General features: G+C 39.3%; 1 protein-coding gene across 1 annotated transcript in view; it reads left to right on the top strand.

Annotated features, from left to right (window-relative positions):
• Nucleotides 1–18464, top strand: part of sntg2 (syntrophin, gamma 2) — a 260468-nt gene that overhangs the window by 219895 nt on the left and 22109 nt on the right. The window contains exons 13-14 of the mRNA XM_059983452.1: nucleotides 2730–2801; nucleotides 9415–9624. Of these exons, the coding sequence (XP_059839435.1) occupies nucleotides 2730–2801; nucleotides 9415–9624 (282 nt within the window). The remainder of the gene's footprint in view (nucleotides 1–2729; nucleotides 2802–9414; nucleotides 9625–18464) is intronic.

Genomic DNA, 18464 nt, shown 5'->3' with positions numbered 1-18464 from the left:
TAGCCAGCTTTCTGGCTAAGGGAGATAGCCTACGGAGGTTTGCGAGCACAGAGCTTTGGAGCCTCTGCGCCATGGGGGGGGGTGGGGGGGCAGGTTGAGGGAGGCTTAAAAATGAGGCTGAGGATTTCGAATAAAGTTTTTCCTTCAACTGCAGTTACCGGCTCCGTGTCGTAATTTTAGCGCTGTATGTAGCACACCGCTACAATGCTAACATTGCATTTGCCTTCCTTACCATAGACTTAATCTGCAGGGAATGCTGCATGAGGACTCAACTCCCTTTGCACCTCTGGGTTTAGAATTGTCTCCGCATTTAAAAAAATATTCTACACCTTAATTCTTTCTACCAAAGTGCATAATCAAACACTTCCTTATATTATATTCCACCTGCCACTTCTTTGCCCATTCTCCAAATGAGGTCTAAGTCATTCTGCAGACTCCATAAACACTACTTGCTCCACCATCTATCTTCATATCATCTGCAAACTTGGCCACAAAGCCATCAATTCCATCACCAAATCATTGACATATAATATGAAAAGAAGCAGTCCTAACACCAAACCCTGCAGAACACCATTAGTCACCAGCACACAACCAGAAAAGACCCTCTTTTTTCACACATTTTGCTTCCTACAAGTCAGACACTCTTCTATCCATGTTAGCAACTTTCATGTGTGGCACCTTATCAAAGGCCTTCTGAAAATCCAAGTAAACAACATCTACTGGCTCTCCTTTGTCTACCCTGGTGGTTATTTCCTCAAATAACTCGTACTCAAATTCCTTGCACCAATCAGAAGTTTGGTAGATCGCCAAATTTAGCAAGCTGTTTTCAGATATTTCAGCAATTAAGAAGCTATTATCAGTGTGAACCTTTAACTGCGCACTGATAATGGCTTCTTAATTGGAGCCAAAATGTCTATGAACATTGTGCTATGTTAATCAATCACTCCAACTTCCAACTAGCCAACCCGAACTTACAATTTTCCACAGTATTTCAAACCTGGAACCATATTGTAACTTTAGAGAGCTTTTAGTTTACTTACTCCAAGAACAGCTGTGTATATCCTAAGGGATATCCTAAGGTATATCCAGTAAAAGCTGTTGGCACAGAGGGCTGCTTAAACTGGTAGCCAAGAATGCAAGGAATACGGTTCTGTGCTATACACAGATATAATAATCTTCTACAAGTAAAGAACAGCTTCCAAATGTTTGGTCAAGAATCAAGTTACAAAGTGATGTCACCTTATTCACTATTATGACCATGGGAATATATGACTTGACCAATACAACTCATAATATTGATGCTTGCCAAAGGAAAAATGATCAGATCCCTGTACTCGTGGATTGATAGCAGACATGAGATTGCAGAACAGTCAACTGCACCAGTAAAGTGCTGAAATGGATCTTTGCTACACACAGATGATCAGCAGTGTACCACAGTTGACATCACATTTATTTGAGAGGTTTATGCTGTGTAACAGCATCAAACATTTAATGATGCCTCTGTTTCATCCTGTTTCCTGTGGGTTAGCATGTGATTAAAGAATCTATGAAGAAGCAGTGTTACTCCTGTTCCATAATGGTTGTCAATCGCTAAATGTCATGTTCAAGTACCATTCAACTTTGCTGCTGGTATTATCTTGACAGATCTGGAGGTCCATCATCACTTTCACATGTGCCTGAGCTTGCTGCAACTTGAAAAATTAAAAACATAAACACAAGCTCAAATAATATAAAAAACATAAAAGTACCTTACTCATAGACATAAAAAGTACCATTGGAGGCACAGAGGCTGCAGATACTGGAAATTGGAACAAAAGGCAAGTTGATGAAGGAACTCGGTGGGCAGCATCAGTGGGAAATGGAGTAGTAGACCCTTAATCTGGTCTAATTACTTTCTTGTAGACATACAGTCACCACTACCATGATTTAACACATATTCTGTGCCAGGTACAAGCTGGTGCAAGATCGCAGAGCAGCTCTCCTCAGGATATCTGCAGGGAATTCCATCAACATCTTTCTCCATCCTGGATTATTACTGTTGAATTGTCAATAATACTGGAATTTTCAGCAAATTCCACCAAAATCTGCCTTAACTACACCTTTAATGCTTATTACTTCTATTGAATTAGTTTCACAATTATCTGATAATGTCCTAATTTTACGCACTTTATTTATACTTTCTGTAGTAATATGTATTTCTTAGTTTTTTTGAACTGGTAATAATTATAAAAGAGTGCATGTAAAAATTTAGAAACTTAGAAATGTTTGTGGCAGAACAGCGGAGGAATTTACCAGTTAATTAAATAACTTGGAAGAAACTGCACGTGATATTGACAAAGTGTTTCTTTGGTTCTATGCTCAAGGTTGTGACTTTGAAACTGAAATATGGATATGGCTATTACTATATTACAATCTTTCTACTTCTCAATCTTTGCTCACTTTTACAGATTGTTATTGTCTGTCTGTGAAGTGATATTCTCTTGACAATTTGCTTCTGCTGTCACTGACGTGTTCCGTCAGAACACTGAACAACTCGGCATTACCTGGCAACTGACGGTATAATGTTTCAGCAATTAATTGGAGCACAAAATGTGAATTGATATAACAAGTATAACCAATCATTTGCAAAGGCTTGGCAAAGAACTCATCATTTTAATCACATAATGCTAATTCATCAATTTACAATGATAAGTAGTTTATTATCAACAGTTTGTGTTTGACTTTTACAGGTCAGCATTCGGGACTGGCTATGGGCTGAGAAGATTTACAACCTCTGTGAGATTCTTTGTAAAGTTCATAAGGTAACTGTTGCTATGTGATGGTACAATGACATTAGCAGTCTAAATTGCATAACATTAGTCATTATAGAAATGAACATCTAACTGAGATATTTGTGATATACCATCATAGGTGAGATAATAGACAATAGACAGTAGATGCAGGAGTAGGCCATTTGGCCCTTCTAGCCAGCACCGCCATTCACTGTGATCATGGCTGATCATACACAATCAGTACTCCCTTCCTGCCCTCTCCCCATATCCCTTGATCCCGCTATCTATAAGAGCTCTATCTAACTCACTCATGAATGCATCCAGAGACTTGGCCTCCACTGCCTTCTGGGGCAGAGCATTCCACATATCCACCACTCTCTGGGTGAAAAAGTTTTTCTGCATCTCTGTTCTAAATGGCCTACCCCTTATTCTTAAACTGTGGCCTCTAGTTCTGGACTCACCCATCAGTGGGAACATGCTTCCTGCCTCCAGTGTGTCCAATCCCTTAATAATCTTATATGTTTCAATCAGATCCCCTTTCATCCTTCTAAATTCCAGTGTATACAAGCCCAGTCGCTCCAATCTTTCAACATATGACAGTCCTGCCATTCTGGGAATTAACCTTGTGAACCTACGCTGTACTCCCTCAATAGCAAGAATGTCCTTCCTCAAATTTGGAGACCAGAACTGCACACAATACTCCAGGTGTGGTCTCACCAGGGCCCTGTACAGCTTTAGAAGAACCTCTTTACTCCTAAACTCAATTCTTCTTGTTATAAAAGCCAGCATGCCATTAGCTTTCTTCACTGCCTGCTATACCTGCATGCTTGCTTTCATTGACTGATGTACAGGAACACCTAGATCTCATTGTACTTCCCCTTTTCCTAACTTGACTCCATTTAGATAGTAATCAACCTTCCTGTTCTTGCCACCAAAGTGGATAACCTCACATTTTCCACATTAAACTGCATCTGCCATATATCTGCCCACTCACCCAACCTGTCCAAGTCACCCTGCATTCTCATAACATCCTCCTGACATTTCACACTGCCACCCAGCTTTGTGTCATCAGCAAATTTGCTAATGTTACTTTTAATCCCTTCATCTAAATCATTAATGTATATTGTAAACAGCTGCGGTCCCAGCACCAAACCTTGCGGTACCCCACTGGTCACAGCCTGCCATTCCGAAAGGGACCCGTTAATCACTACTCTTTGTTTCCTATCAGCCAGCCTATTTTCAATCCATGCTAGTACTCTGCCCCCAATACCAAGTGCTCTAATTTTTCCCACTAATCTCCTATGTGGGACTTTATCAAAAACTTTCTCGAAGTCCAGGTACACTACATCCACTGGCTCTCCCTTGTCCATTTTCATAGTTACATCTTCAAAAAACTCCAGAAGATTGGTCAAGCATGATTTTTCCTCCATAAATCCATGCTGACTTGCACTGATCCTTCTACTGGTATCCAAATGTGTCATAATTTCCTCTTTTATAGTTGACTCCAGCATCTTTCCCACTACTGACGTCAGGCTAACCGGTCTATAATTCCCTGTTTTCTCTCTCCCTCCTTTCTTGAAAAGATATTAAATGTCAGAAAGGTGCAGAGTTTCACACAGTTGGGTTCATGCAGAATTGCTGCTGAGGTACGTGGATAGTATGCTGGTTTCCAGGCAAAAGACCCATTGATAATCTAATGATTACTAGATAGTCTGAAACTAGGAAAGGCAGGTGAAGTCAGGGCATAGATCAACACCTGCAGCTATGATAATTTAGCCATTTGTGAGATTTGGTTGCAGGAGAGGCAGGACTGGCAGTTCACTATTCCAGGGTTCTGTTGTTTTAGAGATGACAGAGCAGGAGGGATTAAAGGAGGAGGGGTGGTGTTACTGGTCAGGACAAATGTCACGACAGTGCTCCATCTGTTGAGGTGTTATGGGTGGAACTGAGAAATAAGAAAGGTATGACCATGTTAACGGGGTTATGTTACAGACACCTCAACAGTCTGATGGGTTTAGAGGGACAAACTTGCAGAGAGATTGTAGACTGTTGCGGGAAACATAAGGTTGTTGTCAGAGGTGATTTTAACTTTCCACATATTGATTGGGATTCGCATACTGTAAAAGGTCAGGATGGGATAGAGTTTGTCAAAGGTATTCTGGAAGGTTTCCTTAATCAGTATGCAGAAATCCCAAAGAGAGCGTGTGCAATGCTTGATCTACTATGAGAGAATGAGACAGAGCAGGTCACAAAAGTTTGTGTAGGGGAACATTTTGACCTAGTGATCTTAATATCATTAGTTTCAAAGTAAATATGCAAAAAGATAGGTTTGGTCTTCGGGTTGAGATTCTTCATTGGAGAAAGGCCAATTTTGCTGGTATCAGAAAGGATCCAGCAAGTGTGGAATGTGACAGGCTGTTTTCTGGCAAAGGTGTATTTGAAAAGTAGGAGGCCTTCAAAAGAAAATTTTGAGCGTACAGAGCTTGTATGTGCCAGTCAAAATAAAAGGTAAATATAACAAGTATAGGAACCTTGGTTTGCAGGAGACATTGCAGCCCTGGTAAGAGAAAAAAAAGGAGATGCATAACAGTTAAAGGCAGGTAGGAACAAATGAGGTGCTTATGGAGAAAAGAAATGCCAGAGAAAACAGGAGGACTAAAAGAAGGCATGAAATTGCCCTAGCAGTCAAAGTGAAGGAGAATAGTAAGCAATTCTACAAGTATGTTAATAGTAAAGTATTGCAAGGGACAAAAACACTCCTCTGGAAGATCAGAATGGGAATCCATGTGCTTGCACCAAAGCAGATAGGGGAGAACTTAAATAAATGTTTTGCATCTGTATTTACTCAGGAAATGGACACAGCCTATAGAAGTGAGGCAAAGTGGCACCAAGTTCATGGACCCTATACAGATTGTAGAGGAGGCGGTGTTTGCTGTCCTGAGGCAGAATGGGGGTGGGGGCAAACCCCAGGACCCGACAAAATGTTCCTTCAGACCCTATAGGATGCAAGTGCAGGAATTTTTGGGGCCCTAGCAGAGATATTAGCGATAGGAGAAGAACCAGGGGATTGGAGGATAGCTAATGTTGCACTGTTTATGAAAGACTCAAAACATAAACCAGGAAATTACAGTCCGATGAGTCAGACATCAGTGGTGGGAAAGTTATTGGGAAGTATTCTAAGGGACAGAATATATAAATATTTGGTTAGACATGGACTGATTAAGAATGGTCAACGTGGCTTCACATATGGTAGGTCATGTCCAACCAAACTTATGGAGTTTTCTGAGGAAGTTACCAGGAAAGATGATAAAAGCGAAACAGTGGATGTTGTCCACATGGACTTTAGCAAGGCAGTTGACAAGGTCCTGCATGGGAGTTTGGTCAAAAAGGTTTATTCACTCGGCTTTCAAGATGAGGTGGTAAATTGGATTAGTCAATGGCTTTGTGGGAGAAGCCAGAGAGTGGTAGTAGATGGTCGCCTCTCTGACTGGAGGCCTGTGACTGGTGGAGTGCTGTAGGAATCAGTGACGGGTCCATTGTTGTTTGTTATCTCATTCAACGATGTGGATGATAATGTGGTTAACTGGATAAGCAAATTTAATTTACAGTTGGCACCAAGATTGAGGAGGTAACGGATAGTAAAGAAGGCTATCATGGCTTGCAGAGAGATATGCATCAGGTGGAAAAATGGGCTGAAAAATAGCAGATGGAATTTAATACAGACAAGTGCGAGGTCTTGCACTTCAGTTGGACCTACAAGCGTAGGTCTTAAACAGAGAATGATGGTGCACCATGGTAGAATAAAGTGATCTGGGAATACAGGTCCATAATTCATTGAAAGTGGTATCACAGGTAGACATAAATCAATTTATTGAGTACAGGAGATGGAATGTTATGTTGAAGTTGCATAAGATGCTGGTAAGGCCTAATTTGGAGTATTATGTGTAGTTTTGATCACCTATCTACTGGACAGATGTAAATAAGGTTGCAGAGAAAATTTACAAGGATGTTGCTGGGTCTGGAGGACTTGAGTTAAAAGGAAAGGTTGAATAGGTTAGGAGGACTTCATTCCTTAGTACAAAGAAAATTAAGAGGAGATTTAATAGAGGTATATGAAATTATGAGGGATATAGATAGAGTAAATGCAAGCAGACTATTTCCACAAGGTTGGACGGGACTACAACCAGAGGTTATGGATTAAGGGTGAAAAGTTTAAGAGGAATATGAGGGGAATCTTCTTCATTCGGAGGGTTGTGAGAGCGTGAAATTAGCTGCCAGCACAAGTGGTGCATGTGAGCTCAATTTCAATGTTTAAGCAAAGTTTGGATAGGTACATAGAAACATATGGTGCCAGTGTAGGTTGATGGGAGTAGGCATTGGTTATTAAATGGAGTTGGTATGAACTAGATGGGCTGAAGGCCCTTTTCTGCGCTGTATTTTTCTATGACTATGGCTTAGGATTAAGGAGAGAAGTGAAAGATTTAAAAGGGACTTGAGGAGAATGTTTTTTTCATACAGAGTGTAATGCGTATATGGAATGAGCTGCAGTGGAAGTGGTCGAGGTAGGTTTATAACTACATTTAAAAGACATTTGGATAAGAACATGAATAGAATGATACAGAGAGATAAAGTTTCAACATGGGTAACCAGGACAGCTTGGTAGCTATCATGGCCAGCATTGACAAGTTAGCCAAAGGCTCTGTTTCCACACTCTAACCCTCTATGATTTTATATTTGTTAGTGACATAGATACTATACCAGATTTTGTTTCGCTTTTAACTGAGACAACCACAAAATTAGGTAGAATCTTTTTTCAGTATTTACCCACTGGATACATTTTCTCTGTACAACTATTATATGACTATCACTGTTTTCATGTCCATTCTCTAACAATTTGCTACCTTAAAGGAACTAACTTGGTAAATTTGAAAGAATAAATTGCTCTACTTGCCTTTATATGATGGCAGACTTTGTTCCAGCAATCAAATCTTCATTAACACAAGATTCTGCAGATGCTGAAAAACCCAGAGCAACAGACACACACAATGCCAAAGGAAATCAACAGGTCAGGTCCCATCTATGGAAAGGAATGAACAGTCAATGATTCAGACTGACTCTTTATCAGGTCCTAATGAAGGGTCTCTGCCCAAAATACTGTTTTTTCCTCTCTATTGATACTGCCTGATCTGCTGAGTCCCTCCAACATTTTGTATATATTATATCAAATTATCACTATCACATCAGAGCACAAGACATAAGACATAGAAGCAGAATTAGGCAAAAGAAATTTTTCCTCATCTCTGTTCTAAATTAATATCCCTCAATTCTGATGCTGTGCCCTCTGGTTCTAGAATCACTCACTAAAGGAAACATCAAATCTATCTAGTCCTTTCAATATTCAATAGGTTTCAATGAGATCCCCACCCTCATCCTTCCCTCTCCAGGTTTCACCTATCACCTGGTGTATCTCTCTCTCACCTGACCCCACCTTTTACATCTACTCCTCAGCTTTTTTTCTCCAGTTCTGCTGAAGGGTTTCGGCCCGAAACATTCACTGTACATTTTTCCATAGATGCTGCCTGGCCCGCTGAATTCCTCTAGCATTTTGTGTGTGCTGCTCAGATTTCCAGCATCTGTAGATTTTCTCTTGTTTAGGATGTGTTTCTTTAAGCTTTTCAGATCTACTTTTGCTCCATATCTTATTGTGATTTTACTTATTTATACTTTATATATGACATTCACAATATTGGATATCTGTTCCCTTTAGGAATAATTTTGTAAGGTTATTATGGATAATAGATACTATAGAAAACCTACAGCACAATACAGGCCCTATGGCCCACTATGCTGTGCCAATCATGTACTTACTTTTGAATTTACCTAGGGTTACCCATAGCCCCCTATTTTTCTAAGCTCCATGTGCCTATCCAGGAGCCTCTTAAAAGAGCCTTTTAAAGCTATCCACCTCCACCACTGTCGCTGGCAGCCCATTCCATGCACTCACCATTCTCTGAGTAAAAAACTTACCCCTGACATCTCCTCTGTACCTACTTCTAAGCATCTTAAAACTGTGTCCTCTCGTGTTAGCCATTTCAGCCCTGGGAAAAAGCCTCTGACTATTCACACGATTAATGCCTCTCAGCATTTTATACACCTCTATCAGGTCACCTCTCATCTTCCGTCTCTAAGGAGAAAAGACCAAGTATTTTTCATTCTATCAGTATGGATAACACAAATTGTACATTAGTGAAGAATTGACTACTTGTGATAATCGATCTAATGAACCTGTTTTAAACACTTGGTAAATAAACCCAATATAATAATATAACATAAAATGGTCTTCATATATAAAATAAATTTGTGTGCCATATTTGTTTCTTTAACTTTCCTTCTTAAAATAATGCCTCTTGCTCTAAGTTTGCAGCATAAATGCAGAACCACATCAATTGTATTCTTAAGGTACAGTGTAGTGTCTGCTTGAAACAATGGACTTCTTCAATGCATTTTTATGCTATAATTTTCTTAAGCACCTTTCCTCTTCATCTTGGATGACAGCAATGGCTGATTAAAATACTTTATGTAGTGTTATCTGCCTGTAAGAATTAAATGGCTCAAAGATAATCTACTGCAGAATATTTTACAGCTCTGGCTTGATGATGAATGCTGGCTGCAAGCAAACTTATATTTAGGTCTTCATCAGGACTTTGAGCTTCAAAACCTGAGGCCGTATGGTTTCAGTATCCTGGCTGGCCAAGGCGAGAACCATTATTTCTGTGTAGAGACGGGGAGTGAGCTTGCAGTATGGGAGAAAACCTTCCAGAGAGCAGTTTTCATGGATGTGCAGAGAACAGGGGTGAGTGAAATTGACTGATTCTTTGTATGTTTTATATTTATATTGTTGAATTAGCTTGCAATGAGGAGTATATGGATACCTTATAAAGCTTATTGTTCAGATGTTCAGCTTGCATGGTGGTGGTCAACATACAATGTTGACGACAATTTCAACGCATTTGTACATCATATTGCTGCCACATCATTGATTTGTGGATATGAATTTCTGGCCATATGTACTTTTGCAGTTGCATCTGATTTTGCACATTATCAATAATAATGCAGTATCTGGGAAAAGAATATTTCATAGTGAAACTATAAAAATATTGAGCAACCCAACTTACAGAAAACAATTACCTACATGACAATGGGTGTACACTTATTATTGATTCTGGTGATTCCAACAGGGAGTAATTTCACAAATCTACTGAATCATTTTCACATTAATTAATCATAATATGAAGTACTGCCTTTTATTCATCTTGGATATAGTAATGTTGTTTCATTGATTTACATCATTTAAATGCATTTTGGCTTAGCACAATGTTTACCTGGCATACAGAATCTGAAATCACACTCACAGATCGGCCGCACAGTGGTGCAGCTGTTATAGTTGGTATGAGTCTCAAAATGCCTGAGACCCAGATTAAATCTGGATGTTGAATGCTGTCTGTGTGGAGTCTGCGTGTTTCAGTAGTGACTGCATGGGTTTTCTCCAGGTACTTTGGTCTCCTTCCACAACACAGAGACATCTGTGTTGGTAGGGTTCTTGACCTTACTGTAGTTGAATGGTAGAACTTGGGGGAGAATAAAATAAGATTTGAATTAGTGTAAATTGTTGTTTGATGGGTGGTGAGAACTTGATGGGCTGAAAAGTCTATTTCCACACTCATTCACGAGATCAACAGAAGCATACTTAGTCTTGCACTAAATTCATCCATTGCCGCACAATGTGTGCTAAATGCATGCAAACTATCTGCATGAACAGAATGATCAGAAGAGATTAATAACAGTTTAAAGAAAGTTGAACTTTATTTTTCTGCTTCTCAAGCTTCATTAATTTGCTACCTTATGAAAAATAAAATCTTAAAACTATTCTTCCTTTGCACATTCTCTGGATGATAACACTTAGCAGCTTACATCTTTTCCCATTGCTATCAATATACTGTGAACTTAAAATATATCACATTTTGTGAAAGTGGTTAAGAAAGCATATCGTGGGTTGGCCTTCATTAGTTGAGGGACTGAGTTCAAGAGCCATGAGGCAATATTAGAGCTCTATAAAACACTGGTTAGACCACAATTGGAGTACTGTGTTCAGTTCTGATTGCCTCATTACGGTAAGGATGTGAAGATCTAGAGAGAGTGCAGAAGAGACTCATAAGAATACTACCTGCATTAGAGAGCATGTCTTATGAGGAAGGGCTGAGCAAGCTAGGGCTGTTCTTGTTGGAGTGAAGCAGGGTGAGAAATGACTTGATAGAGGTGTACAAGATGATAAGAGGCATAGATTGAGTGGACAGCCAGAGACTATTTGTAAGAGCAAAAATGGCTAATACAAGGGTGCATAATTTTATGGTGATTGGAGGAAAGTTTAAGTAGGATGTTGCAGGTACATTATTTTTACACAGTCTGGTGGGTGAATAGTCTGGGATGATGGTAGAAGCAGGTACCTTAGACACACTTAAGAAACTCCTAGATAGGCACATGGATGATAGAAAAATAGAGGGTTGTGTGAAAGGGAAATGGAGAGCAAATGAGAATAATATAGAAAATGTTTCTTTTCCCTCATTTAAAAAAAAATCACTTGGCATAATATAATGAATGCTTTGTGATTGTATGGAAATTCTGACTAAAACTATTCCCAAGAGGCTTAAAACAGTGTTAGACAGTGGCTCAAGCAGAGATTTATTAAAGCAATCTGTCTTTGGTATAAGTGTTTAGTCTGAGGTATTTTCCTTCAGGGTGAAAATCGGTTTCAATAAGCAAGGTAATAATAAAAGAGTGCAATTTGTGGCTTGAATATATTAATTGGAAGTCACTTTGTTAACTGCAACATTAAACCAGCAAAAATTGTGTAACTGCAGACTTTAATTTTGTTAAGCAACATTTAACCAACACTATTCCCATACCGCTATTTCAATGTCCATCCACTACTTAACAGACATCCAGAATCTTGACATTTACTGAGACTGAATTCTTCAAATTGTGATCTATTTTCATATGGTCTTAGCCTACAGCACCATTGTATGTTTCAAGACAAATGTCTCTTTACTTTCCAATGTTAGTGTGTTTATTCATCCTCAGCTTTGCTGTGAAGGTCAGTGCTGAGAATACTAAAAGAGTATTGCAAACATTCAAAAGAAAATATCTGCCTGCTGCTATATTGTCGTGAAAATACTTTGGTACAATTGTACAAGTTTTATTTGGATGATAGGAACAGCAATTTGCTTTTGCTTTGTATCTTTCCTAAAAAAAATATTCCAAGGTGTTTCTCTGAAGCATTTAGTTTGAAACAGCTCTGACAGAATGCTGTTTATTTTAGTAATTATGTTATACTGACATAGGCCAGCTATCTCTGAAAACATGATTTCCTACTGCTTTAGAAATGACTATAACTACACAGCCTGTCCATAACATCATATCCTGACTTTCTGTCTCACAATACCTCAAACCTGTTTCATTTACATTATATCATATTTTGTGTCACTCCTACAACTGCAGTTCTAGATTGCTTCGTGTCAACATTAAAGATGTGGAGTGAAAGCACTGAAATGGTCTTTGATCATTTGTGTTAATCTCACAAGATATTCAGACAATACAGATCGCACTAAAATTCAGGTTCTTTGACTTTGCATTGCCGCTAAGCTAACGTAGTATCTGTATTGTGTGTTGACCTTGGAACTGTCTCCATGGAGTGAGATTCCCTATTTCATTCTTCTGTCATATGTAACACAAGCAGGGTTGTGTTTCTACCCTCTAGGTCATTTAGCATCTAAACTAGACTGATGAATATTCAAAGCAGCACACATAAAATGCTGGAGAAACTCAACAGGTCAGGCTTTGTACTCCTCTTTCCATGGAAAAACCCTTCCCTCTCAGTCCTGAAGAAGGGTCTCAGCCCAAAGCATCAACTGTTTAGTCTTTTCCATGGAAAAATGCTGGCTGGCCTGTTGAGTCCCTCCATAATATTTTTGTGTGTTGCTTTGGATTTACAACAGATTTTGCAGATTTTCCCATGTTAATGAATGTTCAAGTTCGTCTCCATAATTCTGAAAGTTGGAAATATTTAAATTCAATGTTAACATGTTACTAAAAAGCTTTCAAGCATAAACACCAAGAAATAACACTATAGACAAGTAAACAAAGCAAGACACATCTATAGCAGATAAACAAAATCCTATGTTTAACATAATTATGCCTGTAGACTTCTGCAAAAACATTTTGTTTAACTGCTTTTATGACTGTTTGCAGTGAAAGATCAGTTCAAGTTGATGACTTGCAAAATCCATGTACATAACATAGAGGCTATATTTTCCCCACATTAGCATGTCTAATGTTGCAGTCAACTGTAGAATCATGATTCATAGACCACATTAACTACAAATCATGTTCTTTCTCAGCATGTCATGTACCTTTGGTAATAAATTAGTTCAATTAAGAACAGAAATTGCCTGTGGCATTAAGGTGGAATGGTGCATATCGGTAGTTTTCTCTCCTTTCTGAAATCATTCTTCTGGGAATTTTATCTATGTTAAAAGCTCAATCTGTTTGTCAGCATTAATTTTCCTTCCCTATCGTACTGCATGTAGAGGTTCTTAATACGCGTAGCTCACTCAAAATAGGTAATTTCATTATTTATTTGATGCGTGATATATGTTTCAATCAATTACCTTTCATTCAGGTGGTGCCTTTGAGTGTTATCCAACTGAGAGATCAGAATTAAAAGTAGAAAGTGCCTGAACACAAGGACGTGTTCAAAAGTATTCATAACAAAAATACAGACTTGGTTTAATGATTTATTTTGTTCACACATAAACATTTGGAGGTTACAGTTGCCTGGGTTAAAGTAAGAGCACATTGTCTGGGTTTAGCATTTTTGTTCCTTTGTGGCCTGACATTTTTGTTCTGATAATCTAACCTAGTTGAGAGAATTCACAGAAGGTTGATGTATCTTTCCATAACATTCAGCCACATTTTTTAGCATTAGTACTTCTGTTAAAGTAAAAGAATACATTTTTACCAGGAGCCACAATCTAAGATTATAATTCAAATACAAAAAGAAAAAAATTATAACTTATAACTTATAAAATTATAACTTATAAAAATGTATATTTTGTAACCTAATTTAAATTATTTAACACTAAGATTGAAACATAGCAATAAAGTACAATAACAATTGCAATTAAATTAAGAACGTTACAAAAGAGGCAAGATACAGAAAATAAATAAATTAAACATCCAAACTCTAAATGTCAAACACAAGTTGGAAAGGAATGTAAAGCAGACATATTATGGGTTGGAATATAATCTAAAGCCCTTTGATAACGAATTGAGAGATATTGGATAATTGCAGCAAAATGGCCATTGGCAGTCCATCTAGGAGAAGGAAAACACTGATCTCAAACCTCCAGCGCCTTGCAGCTACACCCACTCATGGGAAAGTCTTCAGGAGTAAACCCCGAGGAAAGATCTGGACTGGAATCCTCAAGCAGTCCTATGTTAACTGCTAACTGACACCTCCAGCAACATCTTTGGACCCAAACTATATCGTTCTCTGCCATTCCTTTGGATTCATCAGCTGTGTGGAGAGTGGGAGCCTGCTACATGGGCAGTTTTGCATATTGTACTGCCCAGGCTTGTATATTGGCTCGCATACGGCACTGTACAGCTAGGACAGAACATCTGTTAGGCCCTGACCAATGGAGGAGACTCAGAAATATGCCACTTCACCTTGTGCCAAACCCAAACTGTGTGAGCCAACCTCTTGTTTCAGTTAGCAATAGGTTGCTTTAAGAAAAACTGCAGTGTTTCTCTGACAGCTATTGACACACTTTTGATGCATTGCCATGTGTTCAATTTTAACTTGTCATATTGTAACTGCCAAAAGTTTCCACACCAAATCAGGATTATTTATACAACTGTTATCAGCACAACTGGCAGGTGAATTCACGGACATTTGTAATCTCTCCCTCTCCCCGTGTAGAGTGCACTCCTGCTTCAAAACATCCTCTATTGTTTCAAAAGTACAAGGTAACAGGTCTGAACAACTGGAGTCCTGTTGCACTCACCTCAATGATACGCAAATGCTCTAGGAGGCTGTTTGAGGACTACACCTACAGCATGCTACCACCCACACTGGACCCCCTACAATTCGCCCACCAGTGCAACTGATCAACAGATGACACAATAGCCACAGTTCTACATACTGTTCTTACGCACATGGAGAAGAAGGATGCTTATGTTTGAATGCTGTTCTTGGACTCCAGTTCAGCATTCAGCACCATAAGTCCCTCCAGGCTCAACAAGAAGCTTAGAGACCTCGGCGTTCACCCTGATTTGTGCAGATGGGTCCTGGACTTCATGTCAAATCACTGGCAGGTGGTACGAGTGGACTCCCTCACCTCTGCCCTCTGACCCTCAACACTGGTGCCCCTCAGGGCTGTGTCCTAACCCCCTTTCTTTACTCACTATACACTCATAACTGTATTGACACCGAAAGCTCCAATCTGCTAATTAAATTTGCTGATGACACTATATTCATCAACCTTGTCTCAAACAATAATGAGGCAGCCTACAGAGAGGAAGTCATCACCCTGACACAGTGGTGTCAAGAAAACAACTTCTCCTCAATGCTGTAAAAACAAAGGAGCTGGTTGTAGACTACCTACAGGAGGAATGGAGGCAGGCTAACCCCCATTGACATTAATAGATCTGGGGTTGAGAAGGTGAACAGCTTTATGTTCCATGGCATAAACATCACGAGGAACTCACATAGTCTGTGCATAATGTCTGTAGTGAGAAAGCACAACAGCACCTCTTTAACCTCAGATGGTTGAAGAAGTTTGGCATGAGTCCCCAAATTCGAAGGACTTTCTACAGGGCACGATTGAGAGCATTCTGACTGGCTGCATCACTGCCTGGTATGGGAACAGTACTTCCCTCAATCGCAGGGCTCTGCAGGGAGTGATGCGAATAGCCCAGCGCATCCATAGATGTGAACTTCTCACTGTTCAGGACGTTTACAGTGACAGGTGTGTAAAACGGGCCTGAAGGATCATTGTGGACCCAAGTCACCTGAACCACAAACTGTTCCTGCTGCCATCCGGAAAATGGTACTACAGCATAAACACCAGGACCAGCAGTCTCGGGGACAACTTCTTCCACCAGGCCATCAGACCATTTAATTCACGTTGATATAATTGTATCTCCATGCTATATTGACTGTCCTGTTATATATGTTATTTATTACAAATTACTGTAAATTGCACATTTAGACAGAAACATAAAAAAATTTTATTCCTCATGTATGTGGAGGATGTAAGAAATAAAGTCAGTTCAATTCAATTCAATTCAATTCAGTACAATGCAACACAATATTGTGGAGCTATTATTGCACCTGTAAAAAAGAAGCCCATGAAACAGACACAAAAAATCAGTACAAAAAAATGGCCCACCTTACCTGGGTTTATAGCAAAAATGATAAATATGCTACATTTTTATTGAGTGCCATTTAACTATTACTTTCAAATACTTTGAAATTTATATCTAGAATTTATAGGACCATAGCCAACTCTGACTTTAGAAACATGAGGACAGTACCAATAAAGACATTGGTAAAAGGTAACAAAATTTTAGCGTGATGAAATCAAATACTATGTCAGTTTTAGAAATGTTTTTCATTTGGCTTCTTTTATGTGATTGTGGATAGCATTAGTGGAATTGATGGGCATCATATGAAAGCTATCTTATGCTATTCTACTTCAAATTTTAACCAATATCAGACAGTGTGTAAAAGCCTGCCAAAATGATTGATCCAGAAATCAAGTAGACACTGTATGAGTCAAGATGCACATCATTGGAAACCTCAGTGGGCATCAGGCCCAGACAGTGATTATCAAATTAATTATTATTGTGCCATTGCCTATCCTTGTTTTGTATCTTGTCTCTGATCTGCAGAGATGCAATCTATCATTCACAGTGCAAAAGTTGCATACAATCTATATTCTCAAATGAGTGTATAGTTCCAATAACACCTGTGTTTCAGCATTTGGCTATTGGCTTGGTGCTAATAGGCTGATAATTGTGCGAGCTGGACGGCCAAACTTCAAGCTATGGTCTTATTTATTGAAGATGGACCTTACACTCAACAATGACAGGACAAAGATTCTCCACCAGCCTTCCCCTCCTGTCAAAACCACTCTCCAACAAAAGAAAATTCATGACAAAGTCCTGGGAAGCACAAAATACTTTTGCATATCTCAGGAACCTCCGTTCAGTGAATGCAGACATTGATGATGGAATCCATCACTACCTGCAAAGCAGAAGGACAGTCTTGAATCTTTGAAAAGAAAGGATATTTGAAGGGCAGGATCTCAAGCCTTGCATAAAACTCCATGCAGCAGTTCTCCCTGCCCAGCTGAGGTCCTGACGTACATACAGCAGGCACCACAAAGCACTGGAAGAATACCAACAATGATATTTCTACAAAGGCCTCCAAGTCCACCAGGAAGCTAGGTGAATCCTCTGCCAAGACAATATCCCCAGGACTTGATCAGCACCTTTGAGCAGGTGACCTAGTTTGCATGCCTGACACCAAACTCCTGAATCTAACTCCCTACCTTTAGCACTGTCAAGGTAAGAGTTAACTGGACAAACTGAAGAAAAAATTCAAAGTCATGTTGAAAGCTCTGTGAAGAAATACAGCATCCCTACCATCTCCTGTTAATCCCTGACTCACTTGCATTCAAAGTGGAGATGGAACATTTATGATGGCATTGAGAATCTTGAGTAATTCCATCAGGGTCCTGAGTGAAAAATGGTAGCAGCACACAACCTCAGAAATTATCCACCCATTAGGCACCTCCTGGCCCAGCTACAGAAGAGTCTGAGCTTCTCTCACTGGTCTCAATAGTTACTCCAACCGAGAATCCGAGACAGAAGCAAGTTATCCTCAATCCCAGAAGAAGCTGCTAAATAGGAAAGAATTCAGGCTGAGGAGGATCCAGAAAATATTACATTGTTGGAAAATACTAAGTTCAAACTAAAATTTGAGTTGAAGTAAGCTACATACAGCCAAATTGAATTGGATGGAGAACAAAGTGAGTGGGACAAGTCAGCAACTGATAGGCAGAGATTTGTCCTAAGGGAGAGAAGTGGTGGATGATGGGTGTGGTAATGCGTCCCTCACACACCTGGGACAGCAGAGCTGCTCCATCAAGGCTCTTGCAAAATAGATAGTGATGAAGATTCTGAATGCATACTGAGACAGCTGGAAGTATTAAGTAAACTGACTTCATGATATAATGCAACAGAGTCATGACACCATTTTGGAAGTGGCCAGCATCTTGCCTCATGCCCCTTATATCTGTGACATGCTCATCCCAGGACGACAAAAGATTCAATAATTTCTATTAAGTCTGCTCAAGTAGAACTGGACCTTAGTATCAATTGACCTTGGATCCTACTCAAGAATCTGTCATATCTGATTACAGTACTCCATAACCAGTCCTCCATCAATTTGTTTTCTTTCCACCATTCATGGGCAAAAGAATGCATGAGATGTCAGCAGAAATAGAGACTGGCCTGCGGGTAAGGAGCTTTCACTTGTACCACCTAAAAATTTGGGAAATCATAAACCAA

The sequence above is a fragment of the Hypanus sabinus genome, chromosome 10 (genome assembly GCF_030144855.1).
Source record: "Hypanus sabinus isolate sHypSab1 chromosome 10, sHypSab1.hap1, whole genome shotgun sequence".
In the NCBI taxonomy this organism is placed as follows: Eukaryota; Metazoa; Chordata; class Chondrichthyes; order Myliobatiformes; family Dasyatidae; genus Hypanus; species Hypanus sabinus.
Note: the sequence above shows the minus strand (reverse complement) of the source record. Positions and strands in the feature narration are given on the sequence as shown.